General features: G+C 37.5%; 1 protein-coding gene across 2 annotated transcripts; it reads left to right on the forward strand.

Annotated features, from left to right (window-relative positions):
• Positions 1-579: 579 nt before the first annotated feature.
• On the forward strand, positions 580-11,959 carry LOC145780956 (uncharacterized). Of its 2 annotated transcripts, none has more exons than XM_082592637.1 (13): positions 580-718; positions 3,672-3,889; positions 4,604-4,714; positions 6,249-6,424; positions 7,193-7,402; positions 8,124-8,205; positions 8,562-8,639; positions 8,795-8,998; positions 9,106-9,364; positions 9,738-9,855; positions 10,189-10,370; positions 10,862-10,960; positions 11,340-11,959. In XM_082592637.1, the coding sequence occupies exons 1-13, from the start codon at positions 635-637 to the stop codon at positions 11,817-11,819; spliced, it is 2,301 nt and encodes a 766-aa protein (XP_082448763.1). In that variant the 5' UTR covers positions 580-634; the 3' UTR covers positions 11,820-11,959. The 2 variants fall into 2 exon arrangements, with proteins under 2 accessions (XP_082448763.1, XP_082448762.1); XM_082592636.1 differs by lacking the exon at positions 580-718 and adding an exon at positions 2,067-2,181.
• Positions 11,960-19,449: the final 7,490 nt, after the last annotated feature.

Here is a 19,449-nt window from a genome sequence, read left to right on the forward strand (position 1 = left end):
ATATTTTTAACTAATTGTCCTGTTTTGGTACCAACCTCGTTATAACGTCCGAGTTTTGTTGCTTTTACCTTCTTCTAAACTTCTGCTAGTAGTGCTATATAGTGCTATGCTTGGAATAGCCTACGTATATTGTTTTTTGTTGTGATGGTCAAAATAAAAACAAACTGAACAAAACACGTCTGGATTGTTCACAACCGCATATAGCCCATATTACATACAGGTGCATTTGTAAGTATCAACACAAACTTTGACATTTTCATTTTTGTATTGTGAGCCCACATTGACATCTAACCTAGTTCCTGTTCTTTATGTTCAAATTCGATATTGATGATTTTCCATTGTTTTTCTTTTCCATGATTTGTTTCCGTTGATTATTTTTAATTTTGCCAAAACTCCATTCATTAGAAGAAAATTCTTTTTGACGGAAAGCAGGCATTTAACGAAATAAAAGTTTAATCGATGCTGTTCATTTGGAGGATTGTTGTTTATTTTTGTATTGTAAAGTGTTGCGCTCCTAGTGGTAGCTTTGACATTGCCTTGGTGACAATTTTGTTTTTAGTTAGAAGGCTGTTGGGGGAAATATGAAACGATTTGTTTTGTATAAAAACGTGTAAGTGTTGTTTACATAAGAAATATGATGAAGCCAGCAAAAATCAAGCCACTTTCTCCAATAATGGAACGACATACACCACAACATCCACTGCCAGAAGAAATTAAGGTAATCTCTAGAAGGCTGAACAATGTTGGTTAGCCTATGAATGCTCTTTTTATTCAAACGGTAGTCAGCCTATTGCAAACAGGTGGACTAATTATTATTTAGCATGATTTTAACCGGTAAAAACTAGGTTTAAACCGGTCAAAACTGGTCAAAACCCAGAAAAATATTTTTATGTAGTGAATGGTCGGCTACCTGGGCTATGGGCTATTTAGGAAATATGTAGCCTACCGTATAATATAAAAGCAGTTGTGAGTTGTGACCATTTTGATATGCAGGCCTCGAAATAGCTGGCGGCCATGGCCGCCTGAACTTTCACTAATGGCCGCCAATACCGACCTGTCAGGCAAAATTTGATGGCAAATGTTTTTCATAAAAAAAAAATTTGTTGGAATAAATTCTTGTACTTCAGTTGGCTGTGCAAATTGTTCATCGTTCTACCAAGCATTTTTTGGTTCATCAGAAACTTATTTTTAGAATTTGAATTTTCTCAATAATTAAAATACCCATATTTTACGGACCATAAGGTACAATTTAAATCCTTTTTTTTTCCTCATAAATTGATCGTGCGGCTTATAAGCCGGTGCGCCTAATGTATGGATCAAGTAGTGCTTTATTGCCTACACTCAAAACCAGTACCGATACTATTATTATATAAATAAACCACCGTCTTACACAATAAATTACGGTAAAAGCAACTAGCAACTGTGATATTCACTAGGCCCATTTTTTTTCTTTTGCTCATTGTAATATTGTGACTTGCTTACATTTCTTACGCATTTTTGTTTAATGAGCTTTATATGGTAACTCATACTCCTTAAAATACGTTGCGTTCTATAGCCCTGGGCACCTTATGTCTGAACAAAAAACTAATCAAAGCAATTTCTTGACAGTGCGCCTTATAATCGGATGCGCTTTATGGTCCGTAAAATACGGTACCCAACTGATTAAAATATCAAAAATAAACAGAGAAATTGAATATTTTTTGTTCCAAATCCAGCATTTAGGTTATTGTTGATCAAAACAAAATATAGTTGAACATCATTACTAAACATGGAGGGTAATATTTTTAATTCAATTGAAAATCAACTTGATTCATACACTAAAGGGGTTTTGACCAGTAATAGGTGGTCAAAACTGCCCGGTTTAAACCTGGTTTTAACCGGTTTTAACCAGGCGGTTTAAACCGCCCCGGTTTAAACCGATCAACCCTGTTATTTAGCAATATAATTCTTATAATAAGCCTCAAAACATAATATTTTAATAGCTGAGGCCCTTGAGTTGAATAGATTATATAGATATTTCTTGATGTGCTTGGACGGTTTAAGAGTCTTCATGCTACATTAGGCCTACCACTATGTAAGTCTGGGTTAATGAAAAACACTATAATCTATTTGGTGTCAAATGGAAGAAGACATAAAAAAACAAGAAAATTACATCATATAACATTTGAACGGCCTCAAAAGGTTTGTTGTGAGTTGCTAAAATGATGCACTTGCACATTAGACGAATGTTTTTTTTAATTTAATCATTGTCAATTTGGTTGTAAACAGCTGCCAAACAGGGTCGAAAAAAAAATGGTTTAGACTTGTATTTTGAATTATTTATAAGGAAGTTTCACCTTGATTTCATTGTCCCTAAAAAAATTGTGTAAACTGTAGCCCTGTAGCAATTGTAGCAACTTTTTACACTCTGCCACAACACCTCTAATTTTGAAAAGAAGAATTCAGTTCACTGATGTTTTAATTTTTCTTTTTGTATCATACGTACCATGCCTGTTCCAGGCTTAGGCATTCATGCATAGTTCTTTCCATTTATCCCGGTATTTGACTGTATTAAAAATTATTGTGTTTATAACATTAAGATGATCCTTGATAATCTGAAACGCTTTTTTCCATGAAGTCATTTTCTTTTGATTTTTCCACAAAAAGCACTGTGTTCTAACTTTTCCTTTCTTGTGATATGGATAAAAAAGCTTGTTTGTCGCTCAGGTGATGATGTTGTTTAAGAGAGTTTTGGTTTGAGTTACAGTAGTACGTCTTTATTTCTTTTGTGGCTGAGGTATGATAATTGTTGCATTTTTCAAATTACCACATTTCAGCGGCATTCAAATACTTCCTTAGCTTCCAGGCTTCACATCTATACCGCAAAATAGGAAAGATATACCATTTTAGTTCTATCGATTTAATTAAAGCAATCTTTAGACTAAAAACGAGTGTGGCAACCACATTTTTACATGCAAGCCTTCATCGCATATTAACAAACTGGATGATACACTTATAAATGCTTACTGTGTCTAAGTAGCTACTCATCATTACCGTGTATCGTTTGGTGTACAGTACAGTAATGCATTTTGAGGATTACATTGCTTTTTAACCAAAAGTAGGCTACATTGCATCTTAAATACGTTCCTGAATCCTTATGCGGAAACACTGTATCAGTTTATAGTAAGTAAACCACTTCTACAGCATGTTGCTTATTCTTTGGTGGTTAATAAGTTTTTTTATACTAAAAATGGATAAATTGTTCTTACATAGATTATTATTTTATTTTGTGAAGTATTAATTTTACGATCTATCAAAAATTGCATCTGTGGTCAGGAATGATCAGAATTGCATCAAAAGTGAAAGCACTTCAAATTAGTGACTGTCACTTGCAAATCACTTGAAAAGTTGTAGACTCTCAAAATACGGTAGGCATTACCCCACGGGTAAACACTATTTGTATATGTTAAAGTATCGTAACTGAATTAATATCATAGTTTAAATATCGGCAAGATGCCATTCTTTACATATACTGTCAACAAAGTTTATCAATTTTGTTAGAAATTTAAATTAATGGAAAGTCACAGAAAAAAAGAAAGTTATATATAATAGGTTAAGCACAGTCTACAAAAAAATTAAAGCAAAATTAATATATTTGCAAACTTTAAGCTTGCAGCTACTCTTTTTTTCAGCAACTTGCACAAGATGAAACAGTGTGCCAATTTTGTGGAGTCAGTTACCTCATTCACCATGAAATAAAAAAGCTCGAAGATCAAGTCACTCTGCTGCAAAATGAACTTGAGAAACATGAGGGTGCAATTGAACGAGAAGAAAAGTTACGCACTGAATTGGAAAAAAACAAAAGTGCAATTGAAAGAATATCTCAGCTTGCCAAAGAAAAAGATGCAACGTACGTGTATTTTTTATTGTTTTACCAAAAAGGTGTAATTAACTGTGGTTGGTGTAAAATATTAACAAATTAGTATCTGTGAAAAAAGGCGTTCTTCCCGGCTATCACCACAAGGCTGATTACTCACTAGCACAGCGAGCTACCCCTGGCACCTGCTGGTTTTGTTGGCTCTTTCTTTCCACAAAGATAAGAGTTAAACTGACTGGTAAAGCGGCGGTCGATTACTCAAGTGGCAAGAATACGGTGCGATACTGATGAGCCCAGCCTCATGGGCGAAACACGTGTCTATCGCTGTCTATTCGATGCTACAATCGGCTGCCAAAAACTTAAATTAGTATCTGGTTTTGAACGATGTTGTTATTTTTATTACAGCTTTTGCATTAAAAAAAACATGATTTGCTGTAAAGCTGATACACATTTTAAATAAACTTTCAAATACAGTAGTCTTCGCCTATTAAGCCCATGGTTGATAGACCCACCGTCCACTTGGTTATTAAGCCCAATCTAGTCTGGTCCGGAATTACTCAATGAATAGGAGCGGCAGAGAATCGTTTTCCCACTTAATAAGTCCAAAATTGTCCAGTCCCAAGGGCTTAACAAGCGGCTTAACAAGCGGCTTAACAAGGGCTTAACAAGCGAGGACTACTAAGCTAATCCTACTACCAAGCGAGCTATACTAAGCTTGTCCAACTAATTTAACACATCTTTTTGTAGAATTGAAGCAATTACAAAAGAAATTGAAGAGATAAAGATAGCCCATAGCAAATTGCAATCCGAATTAACTGTGGAAAAACAGAAAACGACTCACCTCTCAACAACTTTCATGTATGCTCAGTTTTATTATTCATAGCAAAGTTTTAATAGTAGGGAAGATACCCCAGTACTTGTAGTTCATCATCTTGTAGTTCATTACATCATTATGTGTATTCTTGATGTAGTGCATAAGCTAGATTTTTTTCCAAAAACATTGAAAACCCAATTTTTCTTCACAGCTTTGTGATGTCTAGGCCTGGAAAAAATAGGGAATCCGGGAATGACATTTCCGGGAAATTTGTCGGTTTGCGGGAAATTTTTACCGTAAAAATCACCTCACGTTACTAACGTTTTTCATTCACCATCAACCGTCATGGTACGGTAACTTGCTGACACATTGCAGTTCCGACACTGAGTCGTATCACTGCGTATTTACGACCTACCACTTGTACCTCAGAGCTGAACATGTTCTTAGCTAAATTGCACAAATATATTGCATTAGTCCGAACGAAAGCGTCGTAAAAAGCATGGGAATTGGGAAGTATCATTGAAAAATTTGAAATGTTTGCGGAGATACAAAAACATCCACAAACAAAAAATTAAATAAAGACAAATTAGCGACGAGCTGCTCATTCACTGGAAGAGTCCACGCATAAGCAAGTGTAATAGCATCGTGAAACAGGCTCTTAATCTACATTTTAAAGGAAAACTATGACATTTTAGTACGGTACTAATGACGTTCGCTCGAAAAGGTACAAAGTGTTTTCTGTGGTAGAAAAGACCGAACAACAAGAAATCGTCACCATCTTTTATGTCCCAGTAATGTATTTGTAGTAATTTCGCATGGGCAAAACTTGCTTGCGGTTTCTTTGATTTACAAAAACAGCTGTTTTAGCGTCGTAATTTTGATTTTGTTGTCAAATTAATGTGTTTCGTTATTCTTCGTGTAGCTAATTGGTTGTTTTGTAGGTTACAGAAGTAGTTTTCACAATGTCTTGTGTTCTCACTCAGCGAAACTTGTGCATTCAGCCATCTGGCCGTTTTCATGCTATTATGCCTATATCGCTTTTCGTAATTGGTTATGCTATTCATGCACATTGCACATACTATCAACCAGTTCGAGCATGAAGTGTTGCTATTGTCAACTTGTCAAGTACGTAACAAGCTGCTCGTGATGTCGTATTGTTTCATGAGATTCACATGGTGGTCGGTGAGTCAGTGGATCTAATCTGTAAGCATGCCGCGTCTAATTTATTAAGCCTATTGTTCCAATTTATCCCGATCAAAGTGGGCACACCATGCACAAACAGTGTGCCATGCCTGCTTATAAATAAAATATGATACCAAGACTGTTTATTGGAACTATGAAGCTACAGATGGCCGTCTATAATATATTTTTGCGTAAGGCTTTTCGCCAGAAAACGGTGTAATTATGACGTCATTATCGTAATTGTAAGCCGCGGGAAATTTTTTTGCTAAAAAACAGATTCCCGGGAAGCTAAATATTTTTTCCAGCCCTGTAATAGTAAAATACTGTATGTTTCGAGCCAACCCTTAATTATTGTAAATGTATTTGCTTTATTGTGGTTTTATTTTTCATCTTCAGATCGTATAAAGATAAAATTAAGCCAGGCTTATTAGAATTCCATCGTGAAGCTCGTGGAATTAAAATAGATTTGAATCAGTTACGTTCGAGTATTGAGGAAGTGCAGAAACAAACCTTGTCTTCAGTCAGTGAAATCACTGCAAACTTACCTGATCTTGCAGCTGCCTGCATCAAAGGTATTGTGCTATAAAATGTTCAATAATGTGACTTGCGTTCTTCTAGTGACTATAGGCTACTAGGTGACCTCCTGGTGTTAGCGATGTTACCAAGCTTTTATTACCGACGTTTCGTCACTCAGCACGACTGACTTTATCAAGGGGGCTGAAACAGGTAAATACAACCTGTTCAGTAACAAATGGCACAACATAAAAACATATTGACGGAATGAATAAAAAGCTAGGTATCATCCTTAAGATCAGGAGGTAACCTAGCAGCCTACAGTCACCAGAAGAACGCAAGTCACGTTATTTATCAAACCCCTGGTTTCACTCTGTTTTTAATAAAATGTTAAGTTAATAGACTATGCAAAGGTTTATCATTGCATGTGGCTACACTGGTAATTTAGTTCACAAGTGCTTAGGTTAAAACAAGTTATAGGACCAAACTTAGTCTTGTTTTGTCACTTGGAGTACTGGAGCAGGTGTCATACTTTTAACTGTCAGTACATGAACCATCAACAAAAGTGAAAATTATCGCATTGCAACATTTACAACTACCACATTAATCACAATTATCACAATGCAAGCTTTTGTCTTTTTGAGCCATGGTTCAATCGGTTAGTTGATAGGAGGCTATGTTATCCTATTCACTAACTTTAGAATTTTCGCATGCAATTTTGTTTAGTTTTTTGGCCATTTTATATAATCAAACGGATACTACTCCATATAGCATAGTGTACGCCGTGTAACTGTGTTCTCTCATTCAGTTGAAGTTTTATTATTCAGATCATACGTCACTAAAAAGCAAGAATTTGGAGATGAAGACAAGGCTAGATGAGCTTTCGATAAACAGTGAAAACTGGAAGTTATGTGCTGCTAAATATGAAGAAGAGATTTCATCTTTGAAACATGACCTTCAGGCTGTCGATTCATCTGTTAATAGCCGAGAAGCTCAACTCCACAGTAGGATCCAGGAGCTAGAAGCTTCATCTAATGGTAAATTAAACCCTTTTTTATGAACTGTTGAAAAATGATCTGCTTAAGGAGTAAATGAAGTGTAAAGTAATAAAAAATGGCATTTCTACAGTCTTACGTTGCCTACACTCAACTAAAATAAGTTTAAAAACGTAGTTTTAAAAAGAAACATAGCATTTTCATTCAATTTAATGGATGTTTGAATCATAGCGAACTATATACACAAGCCATGCCAACAGGCAAGCTTAAAATTTGACGGGCTGATATGTTATGCTTGATAGCAGTCAGGATTGTTGGTAGGCTATAAGTTAATAGTCTGAATAAAAGCTGATAAACATTGTTTTTGTGTATATTGTGTGTGGCTTTAGACTACGTTTGTACAATGGCAACCGTGCAAATATTGAATTAGATTGTACTTCTTTAAAGAGCATCTGCTAACACAAAAAACAGAAAAATATTTGTCATTTTTTAAACTGAAATCAAGAGTTTTGCAGTGATTTGAGATTCAGTGATCACACTTTTGCAATTTGGTTTCTCACAACTATCAATTCAAAGAGGCATAAAGAGCAGTTAACTTATACTGTAGTTCGAAATAAAAATTACACCATCCTACAGTCAATGCAGTCATTATGTAGGTTTGTACGTTGGCAAGGCCTGTGTAGTGTGTATGTAGGTTGCCAAGGTGCTTTATTAAAATTTTGCAATGGAATGAAGGATTACGTCACAATGTTTTAATGAACAGATCTTTCCACCAAACTGAAAACGTCAAATGCACAATACAAAATGCTCCAAACCCAAATGGCTTTAATGGATGACAAGCTGAAGCAAGTTTTGTTTTCACTATGTTCATTGTTAAACTTTGAGCTATTTTGCTAATATGTTTTTTGAATGTTGTAAGAAAGTGTTTAAGCTAAACGGAATCTACATTAATTTCAAATGTAAGCCAAATGTTTCCATTTCAATAATGAAAAAAAAATTGTAAGATTTTGCAATACTGAAATCTGAGAGTATAGAGTGTGAAAAACCTCACTCAGTAGCACCTCGAAAACGGAATAAAGCAGCTTTAATTGTGCAAATAATTCGAAGCTCTGTTAATCTCAGATACAAGATCGGATTGCGTGTGCATGCAACCAATGTACACTTGGGATAAAAACAGCAGATAACTGTTATTTCTATTTAGAAAAAAGCAATCAGAGCAACAAAATGCGACATTTAAATTGCAAAAAACAGAGGAAAGTGCAAACAAGACCATACAAAGGTAATCATCTATTTTGAATCCGGTTTTTGAGTTGAGTGTTGTGCTCCCAAACGTGTTTGTATGCTTTGCGATTTTTTGCTTTTCTTCCTTTTTCAAAAAAGGTTTTCCTTTACCTCATGCAATGTTGTACATGTCTTTTTTGTGTTTTTTTACAGACTGAACGAAGACTGCCAGCAGCTGGAAAGAGAACTTGCATTAGCTCAAGAGGATTTACGAAAAACAAGAGCTGTTCAAAAAGAAAAAGAAAGAAAAGAGCAGGAGCTCCACAAGCAGGCCAGCTTAAGCAGTGGGCTGGTGGAGGAAATCAAAGCATCTTTAGCTGAGGCCAAGTCTACCAACAAGGCACTGATTGAAGAAAGGTTGTTATTTACTGAAAGCAAAAAAATATTCCACTGTGTGTTTTAAATTTGATTTGACGAAATAAAGTATCTAATGCGCTTTTTACGTTGTTTTAATGTTTTTGTAGAGCACTGATGATCACTTCTCATCAAAATCAAATTCAACAACTTCGAGAGAACTTCAAGAGAAAACTTGAAGAGGCAGGAGGTTTTCCTGATCAGGTTAGAAAGGAATTAGAGTTGGCAGAAGAACGCCACAAAGAAGCTATGGCTGCTTTGGAAAAAGAACTGCGAGATGAATTTAACATTGCAATCAGCGTTGAAAAAGACAAACACTTAGAAGCGATGTCAGATGCCAAAAATAGACAGAGAAACGAAATAAGAGAGGTATGTGATATTGTGATATTTTATTTTTAAAAGTAAAATTCACATCAAAATTCCATTCTGCAGGTATTTTTGTGCTCATAATGCAGGCTATCAGCTGCTTGGCCCTATGCTATCATAATCTGATCAACCTTTACAAGTAATAAGCTTAACAATTCATCGCCAATGTCAGACGCGTAGCTATGTCTTAACAATACACTCAATGACATGTCTGAAGGTGACCACAAAGGTGGCTTTCCATTTAGTCCACTTAATCTTCAACCACCAGGGATAAGCTTGCCCAATAACCATGCCAAACAGAACGTTTAATTTATACACTAAAATAAGATTTTACTACTTTGTGCTAAAATTTCTCGTTATTTATTGTATGTAACAGCTGGACGCTGATTTCCAAAAACAAATATCCCCTTACCGAAGCCAAGTTGCGACATTAAGTCAAAAAATAGAATTTATGACTTCTAACATGGAGGAAAAGCAGAAAGAATTTGACGAAGGTGAGTCTTGTGGTGATGAGTAATTGCCAGGAATGTGGAATCGGGTTGAAAATACATGATTTTGCAATATTTGAAGATCTGACTTCGACTTCGGACGCGCCTAAATCCTTCTGGCTCCGATTCCACACTTTTTCTAAAACCGTTAGTTTGTGAATAATGTCAGTTTATTCACCATCACAACCACTTCAGTACAGTATAATGTGAGATTGGGGTCGTTTATAGGAGCTACAAGTCTTTCTACATGTTTACTTGTTACATGTCTTAAAGTGTTGCATCGCAATTTGACATTAAGTTTGTTTCTGACCTTTGAACATGATTTGCATTTTGATACAGAGAAAGACAGCTTGAAGAAAATTATCACAGCGCTAGAGATGCGAATAACTGAACTCACCGGCGAGCAAGAAAACGATGCTGCTTTAAATAAACTACAAGTTGTAGCTGACAACCAAAAAATGCAAGAAATCGTTACTAAAAACGAGTCTCTGGAACAAAGTGTTATCTCTATGAAGGAAGAGGTACGGACGACACAATTTAACTTGTGTCTCTGATAGTAAGCGTAGATTAATAAGAATAATGCTTGTTTTTATATAGCGCTGTATCCTGTATCCATCGCAGAATGCGTTGCTTCTCAACGCTTTACAAAACAGACAGATTAAGCGACTAAGCACAGCGCAAACAACGAATTTAGAGACAAAACTTGGCTATTTTAAACTTTAGAATTTTACCAGTAGGCCTACCTTATCAGTATTATTTTTATTTTTTTTATTTATGACGTAATTGTGTATGAGTTTTTCATATTGATCCCATAGTTTAACTGCAACTACAAACCCGTGTTATTTGCTGGTCATTTAACCGTATTTAACCGTCATTTAACCGTTAAAAATAATTGTATGAATGAGTTTTGATTGAAATATAAGATCTACGTAGAATAATAATCTTTTGCAACAAGAAGCATGTAACTTACTTTGTTACTTTGCAGTGTGCTGCATTCATTTGTACTTAACAGATCAGCCTTTTGCAAGATACTGTCAGAAGAGAATGCGAAGAACGATTCGAACTAACCGAAGCTTTAAGTCAAGCCCGATCTGACTTGAAAGCGTGTAAGGTAAGATTATTCAATATTCGATGCCATACATTAGATACTGAGTACTTTGTTTACAAGCAAAAACAAGTCCTTTTAATAACAGGACTTATCTACTGCAAGCTGGCAAAGTGCAAGATATTTAGTTATAGCTTTTATTACATGCCACTGTTGTCTGGATTTTTAGAATGTTGGTAGGCATTTTACAATGTATAGATCTGATCACTGTTTTTCAAAATCATAGCTTACATGAACACGGTTATATGGTGTAGGATATCGTCTGGAGAGAAGAGACTTTCACAACACTGTTTAAATCTTGAAAGTTGCATAGCGTAGTGCCACATAAAATGCGGTATGCTTGGAAAATAGCGACTAAATTACTGTGATCTTCGTGTTAATACAGATTCCTAATTCATCGAAGAATGGCGAGTCGCCCCTTAATCCTGTTTCTGCTTTGAACAAACTCAATCCAAACGGTATCGAAAGTGAGCCTAGCAGCAGACTTTCTGGACGGACTTTACGGAGTCTGGAAATTGACCAAACTCCTCCACGAACTGCAAGCCACATCCCGTCGCTCCGTTCTCTTCCAGACCTCCAGCCAAGGCGTGAATCATTTAAACCAAATATCAGCAGCAGGACTACTCCCTCTCCTCCATACGAGACTAATTCAGTGTCCACTAGCATCAAAGACTTGTCTTTTGGTTCTTCAGAGAGTCCGGCTAGAAGCCGCAGTGATGGATCACAGTACAATGGCCATTCCTCGCCTGGTAGAACAGCCCTTTATAACAATAGTGGAGGAACAAAAAGTTTATCCCATTCAAAGTCGGCAGATTCGGTCGACAACGTGAGAAAGAGAATTGCCGCGGCGATTAAACGGAAATGAAATTGATTGCTTTTATTGTCCCGGGTCATGTTTTTATCTTTTTTAAGCTATTTTGACGTTGATCTAACCTACGTGAGCGTTGGGTTGACAAAACGTTTCCGTATTATTGTTTATTTGCAATATTTTGAAACCCGGCACGACTACTTGTTCTCTTCACATTGTTTCAGTGTCATCAGACTTGCGATGTAATTTAAACTAACAAAGTTAACTCACTCGTTTTCTTGTTATAGCCCACCACAGGCTACATTAAAACAGTGCGAACCCGGAACTTACGGACAATAAAGTCCTATTACAGTATTTAAACGTGCTGTAACAAGAAGTAGCCGTATGCTTTAATTTTTACCAGAATGACTACTTTATTTTTATTCGTTTTAGTTCGTTGTTATAGATTTTTAACGTTGATATATTAATTTAATACCTTGAATATTCACGTCTCTCTATTTGCTACTTGTTGTTGAACATTCGTAGTCAAAAGGAAGGATCGGGAGTATTGTTTCGCGAAGGCTAATTCAATACCCGAATACCAGTGGCGTACCGTGACCACTTTGACAGGGTGTTCAGTGATGGCAAAGCAACAGCGGGGGGTCTGGGGGGCCTCCCCCAGAAAATTTTTAAAATTATTATTGAATTTGGTGCGTTCAGAGAGCATTTTCAGCACAAATTCTGAACATGAACAGAACTGACAAAAATAATGTTGTCGGAATGGAGAAGAATACAAAATAGATATTTATTTGACAGCGCATTGAATGAAAGACCTAATAATATCAAACATTAAGTTGCATTTCTAAAGTCACATAGGCCTACTTCAGTTCACTTTTTATTTCCGACCATCAAAACGAACAATATTACTTGCCATAACACAGCAGGAGTCTGAAAAAACGCGAAAGTTAAAGCGTGCTCGAGATGGAAATGATTTACTTCATGCAAGGATTAGGCACGGTCGCAACACCTTGAGAAATGTACAAGCGAATTAAAAACAAACAAGTGAAAGTTAAAACAAAAAACAATAGCAAAGCAACTCGATAATAAACAAGAAAAGAAAGTCGATTGCTATGTTGGTCGGCTGTACTTTTATCTGCCGTACTACTTAGTAAAAACGAAAATGTTTAACACCTCGACCACAGAAGGAAAATTCATCTATAGCATAATTCGATTCTTCTTGTTTGTGCAATAAATTTTTGAATTACATCGTCGTAGAAAGCTTGCTTTTGCTTCAGTTCTAGCAAAAGTTGTTTCCAACGCTGATCACCTCAAACTCTAATCCAACAAGCTAAAACTTGCTATTGCCTGGGATTCCCCCAATGACGCGCCAAGGTGTTCAGATCAGCGAGTGCACAGCCTGGCTGACCTAAAACCATTGCTGTTTTCGCTGCCTTGTGACGTGATTTTTCTTAATTGTTTATTTTAAATAGCACTCGCCAAGCTGTCAGTGCACACCCAGCTTAAAGGTAATGACCGAAAAAAATTAAAGGCAATGACCTCAAACGTTGGAATATTAAAATTAGAAGGGGACGAGTTTTGCAATTGAAAAGCAAGCAATCAGCATGCAGCAAGATGTTAGAATATCATGAAAGTAAAGAACATCGACAACCGATGGAAATTTTCTTTTTTTCTGGATTTCTTGGGGTGTGCAGTGCACACCTTGAACACCCTGAATATACGCCACTGCCGAATACTGACAAAAGAACGCTCCTAGTAGGAAAACCAGAGTTTCCATTGATTTTAGCCTACATCGTCAGAGGTCGAATTTATGTAAAAAAAATGTTTGCATGGCTTTTGTGGTTGAGCTGACAAACAATGACGGATTTTGAAATTGAAGCCTGATGAATACGGAGGGAAACTTCTATCTGGTTGTTCAATGAGACATGCGGCGAATCAAGATATCTGGTTTTCCTTTAATGTTTCCCAACCTGACTGATTTTGTTTGGTTATTATGTTTAATTGTTCGGCTGCATCCTAAATGAAGGTTCCTTGTATAACTTTTTATCTTCAATAACATCGAAGAACCAGAAGAGAGGTTGAGAGGTACATTGACTCCCATTTCTTTAATTTTACTTGCCTTTGATTTAAAGTTAATTAGGCTAATTTCTATAATTTTGCGTATTTAGCTACCAACACCTCTTACAATTTGGCGGTGTGCAATAACAATTTGGGCCAGTTTGTTTTGTAGAGTCGTCCTATCAGAGATTTTCCCTTAAAATAGCCCCAAAATAAGGGGTTTGAATCCACAACTCCATTGAGCCACACTCCAGCCACCCGCACTTGCTGTTGTTTCTCTGGGCAAGAAACTTTACGATAATTGCCTCTACCCAGTGATCGATTTCGAGTAATGGGTGAATGGGTAGTACCAAATATAAGTCATAAGTAGAGTAGACAACAGGAAACAGACATTGCAGTCGGCTGCAGCGTGGGTCAGGTGTACGTCGGGAGGCGTACACCGATGCACAGTGACGTGCGGTGAGGTTCCTATAGATGGTGAGGCACTAATTTTTTCAAGTCACTTTTACAATAAAATTTTTTAACAACAAAAATGGTATCATACTAATCAAAAAAATTAGCAGCATGCTTTCACATTTATTAAAAATAAAATCCATGCGCCTATCCTTTTGGACTAAAACATTTGTGACTTTGTTGTATAGACCGTTTCTTTAGTCCTAACAGTATCACTAGATATTGAAAACAAGAGACAGGGAAAGCAGAAAAGACAATTTTTAAAGCATAGCCACACAGCCACTTCTTTTTTGAGTAGCAATCTCTTTGAAAGTTGCAAGTTATTTTTTTTTGTTCAGTCGTCTGATGCAAACCTTATAATTTTAGAACCGGTCTTCCTTTATTTATGACTTCAACTTTGGATTGAAAGTTTATTTTTTAAAAATCTCTCAGATTTGATACTAAATCTTCCTCAATTTTTTAGTTAAATTTTATAAGAAACAATCCTTTACACTGCAAGAAGTCACATACCACGTAGGCCTACTATGCGGGCATTCCAGCGTGACGAAAAAGGTTTCATAGCTTTGACGTCACATTTGAGGCAAGCCTCAAATCGTAGCTAAATCGTTCATGATGATTTCTGGGCGACTTCGCGAAAGAAAAAGGCACGTATAATGCAGTGTATGGAAGTTTTCTGATCTGAAATGAGCCACAGCTTGGCGTTGCCCCTCGCGTATTTCAACGATTTTGACCACGTGAACGCTCGATATGAATATCGCCACAGAAACAGAAAAAATTAAAGCACAGTTTGGGTGTAGAAACGTAAAATTTGGGGAAAATGTGGCACGACTACAGCAATTCACACAAATAAAAGCACCTAAAAACGTGCAATATTTACTACTTTTTAACAAATAATATTTATTCTGTGATAACCATATCTTTGATATAAATTTTGCTTTGCCAGATGTTGGCAGGTGAGGCAGTGCCTCCCCTGACTGCACGTCCCTGCCGATGCATAGCGCTCAAGTACGCTTTCCCGCAATGCAAGATAAAGATAATAAAACAAAACTGCTCCACGAACAAAAATCTCAAGCAACATTATTGAAATTTTTGGGGTATACAGTTGGTCACAGCGGTAAACCATAATCTCTTCGTGGGAAAATTGTAACATAAAGTTCCCGGATCCGTTTGTCTGCATGTAGTGACCGAAAAAGAAACACTCCTTGAAACGTCTATTCAATAAGTGTATTCCTGTAAAATTAGCCCGCGGCTATCGAAATCGAGATGCAACGCCTTACACCTCTAAAAACTGTCACTACGATACAGATTACTTGGATAAAAGACGGAGAATTTGTCCAGCTAGCAAGCACCAAATAAACCAGTTAAATGTGCGACCGACTTCCAACAAACAACTTCGAGAATGAATCAGAAAAATTTGTGATAACTCAAAGGCACGTCAGCAGTAGTGTGACGCAATATTTCATGTTTAAACAGGTTTCAAACTGAAACAGGTTTGACACAAGTCTTACGAACGATGGTGCAATTTTGGCTCATGTTTTAGGAATTTCCATGACGTAATATTCAGTAGACTTGAACGGTTTTTATATGACGTTTGATTAGGTGAACAATTGTCTGGAACATAGCGGCCCCTAGTTATGACAGTCTGACATGGCATAACTAAAAAAGAATTGACGACAATTGTGAGCCAATGAATAAAACACACGATACACAAATTGTTTGAATCACTCACGTTTAAGTTAATACGCAAATACAAAGGGCATGCAAAGAATGAACAGCAATAAGAATAAACACGACGATACATGAAATTGGTACCATAGGTATTAGGTACACGCAAAAAAATGACGCTGTATACCATGGTTGCGATAATAACCGACTGTTCTGGGCTCAGACAAGTGTCGGCCACCGCAGACAAAACCAGGCTCAAACCCTAACACTTAGGTGTTCTTTACGGGGGCGAGGCACGAAATATCCCTCAACACATAGTCTACTTTCACTTTCCCCGTACTCTCATCATAGTTGCAGACGGCAACTTTAGCTCTACGAACCACAGGCTTCCCTTTCCTAATTTGTGGGACCACCTCATGCACCCTCCCAAAGTTGATACTTCCCACGTTTGCCAATGTCTTGAAGCGAACCCACCACTACAAGTTGACCAGGCTCCAAATTCTCGGCAATTTTTAACCATATTTTCCGGCCCTGAAGCCCTGGCAAGTAAAAATCTATCCATTTGCTCCAAAACTGCTGAGAAAGTGACAAATTGAACCGCTAATCCCTTCTTAATTGGTCACGATCATGTGGTTGCCCAACAGCACAGTATGGGTCTAAGTATGGGGTCAAAAGTGAGGCAGGGGTGATGACAGTAAAATCCCTAGGGTCGTCACTCAAAGGTACTAAAGGGCGTTCGTTCACGATCCGAACGGCACTGCCTGTGTACGTAAGCAGTTCAATAAAATTGGGCTTACGAATTGAAGAGTCCAAAATGTGAAAAAAGTACTGCCGAAATCTAGCCAAGAGATCTGCCAGAGGGTTTAACAAGTCAGGACCCGAAAACATTACATCATTAACACAAGTTCCTCGAAATTCAGACTTGCCATCGTAAACAATGCGTTTTTTTAATTGTGACGTAACAAAGTATGGTAAATACCATACAAATCCCTTGAAATTTCCTGCTTCACCAGCACGCTCAATATAGCCATTTGATTTAAGATCTTTCATGGTGTCAGTAAGGAAATCACGAAGTTCAGGTTGTTTTAAAGCCTTCTTCCTTAAAGCAGCAACTCTATCTGACGCCAACACAAAATTGTTAGGTAGATCAATATCTTCCTTCAACGGAACAGGTATCTCAAATCGACCATCTTTCAACTCAATATTCGGTTCAACAAGTTCTCTAGCCAAAATGTCATTGCGAGACAATTCACAGGTTTCATTTTGCAAGGTCAAATCCTGAATGACTTTATTCAGGTCTGCTATTTCCATATCGCGAGACTCAATTTTACGCTGAAAGCCAGAGATGACATCCGACTCTGAAGACGTCTGCACTCTGCACACGTTAGCAACGCTTTCATCTAAGGGTGACTTACCACCACAAGCCAACCAGCCGAGAGGAGTGAGTAAAGCATGCGGTTCACTACGATTTTCACCAACACGCTCTTCTTTTGCACACATCAAATAAGCGTTGTCGTTGCCAATCAGTACATCTACAGTACTACAATCATTCAAATGAAACATATTCACGTCATGAAAATGACGGAAACCATTTAAATCTTGTTTATGCGGTAAAGTTTTAACATCGTCAGCCCAAGCTGGGTTAACCACCGAAGTTATATCACAAAACAGTTCATCTGTCTCTAACGACTGGATGTTGAGTTTGACAAGGTCAGCACAAGTAGCTTTCTGACCAGCCAGGGTATCCATTTTAAACGACGCTTTATCGTACGGTTTAAGATCAAGTTCACACACCAAATCACTCGAAACAAACGTCAACTGCGAACCAGGATCATGCTGACAATACACCAACTTCGATTTGCCAGTCATTGGATTCAAAACACGAGCAGCAGTAACGCGGTTAAAAGCTGCTTTAACATTTCCAATCTTAACATTACGCACAGGAACTCTGGCACGAGCATCATCTTTCCCAACAGAATCCAGAGAATCACGTGACGTCACATAAAAATCATGCAGAAGAAAATAGTGTTTCCTATCGTTGTTAGGCCCACACTTACGACAGTTATTTGCATGAACGCAACCCCTAACCATATGCTGGCGCAAACAATTCAAGCATTTGCCAGCTTTCACAATGACATCTCTCCGATCTTTAGGTGTCAAGCGCAAAAATTCTTTACAATTAGACAAAAAATGATATTCAACTTGACCACGTGACGAACAACAAATACATGCCGGTAGGTTTTTACGTCTAGCCTCACCACCGCGCGGTGCGCCAACAATAGTCGAGTACTTCGCTCGCTTTCCAATCATGCAATCCTGGTTCGACTCCCGGCTTAAGCTGGTTGTTGAAAATCACCGCTCACCTCTACCCAGGGTGTAATAAATTGGGTGGGCGTAGTTGCTGAAGTAAAGGCGGCCGAGAGAAAGGAACTGGCCACCCTACTCTCGTTAGTGCCGAAGGCTTAGTATAATGAGAACCTTATCTTCTTATCCCCCAATGCTTGGATCAAGTATGGGACTCACCTTTACCTTTTTTACTGCGAACTCCCTGACATCACATCATCATGGGGTTTTACGGACGTCTGCCTAACCGGACATGAAGGCAATTTTCCTTTGCCAAACTTTTTAAATTGCTGCGACTCACCAGAATCGCCCATTAGCATAATGCTAAAATCAGTCGACTTACGCGTTTCCTCCCGTACTACAAATTCAAACAAACTCTGAAAAGTAGGCTCATCAGTGCCACCATACTGTTCAGTTCAGTTCAGTTCAGTTGTTTTTTTATTTCTGACCATCATATCAAAACAATAAACATCAACATAGCAAAGGTCAAGAAAAAGGTAGAAGCGACAAAACGCGAACGTTAAAACGTGCTTGTGATCGAAGTAAGTTATTGAGTTGAAAAAAATTTGGCACGGTCGCAACACCTTCAGAAAAATTTAAGATATAAAGGGAAAATAAAAAAATAAAAAATGTTACAAAACAAATAAACATACCGGTATATAGGCTATAACTTTATTAGCCTACATAACTTTAGCTGATATATTGAAGATTTGTATGGACAGTTGCTATGAAGATCGGCCATGGTGCGTTATCAAGAGTGCTGATGGTCATAAGGGGAACACGTCTTGATGCGTTTAGCTCATAGCAAAGAGCAAGGCAGGCAAAGAAAACCCCACAAAGAAATCCTACCACGGGCAAAGCCATTTCAAGCGCAACGCACCAGGCCTTGCACGACTCACAAAATAGATAGGCTATAACTTGACGACATGAAACAATGACAAAAAACAAATAAAACAAACTAGCAAAAAACAACATCATCATCTTGCGGAAATTCAATTATACCCAGGGAAGTTATGTCTTAAAGATATCAAGCGTGCTTTGATAAAAGTTGCGTTGATAAAGCGATAATTTTAGACCCCTGTCAGCTAAACTCGCCACTTCCACACCGACCCAACGTTGGCTAACGTTGAATTAATGCAAAAATGACAGTCATCGCCAGCTGGGATGTAGT

Source organism: Aplidium turbinatum, chromosome 12 (assembly GCF_918807975.1).
Source record: "Aplidium turbinatum chromosome 12, kaAplTurb1.1, whole genome shotgun sequence".
Lineage (NCBI taxonomy): Eukaryota > Metazoa > Chordata > Ascidiacea > Aplousobranchia > Polyclinidae > Aplidium > Aplidium turbinatum.

Coding starts and splice junctions, on each gene's coding strand:
- LOC145780956 (XM_082592636.1), top strand. CDS start 2,089: ATGAAAAACACTATAATCTATTTGGTGTCAAATGGAAGAAGACATAAA. Junction 2,182..3,671: donor CATTTGAACGGCCTCAAAAG/GTTTGTTGTGAG, acceptor TCTTTTTTTCAG/CAACTTGCACAAGATGAAAC. Junction 10,371..10,861: donor TTATCTCTATGAAGGAAGAG/GTACGGACGACA, acceptor TGTACTTAACAG/ATCAGCCTTTTGCAAGATAC.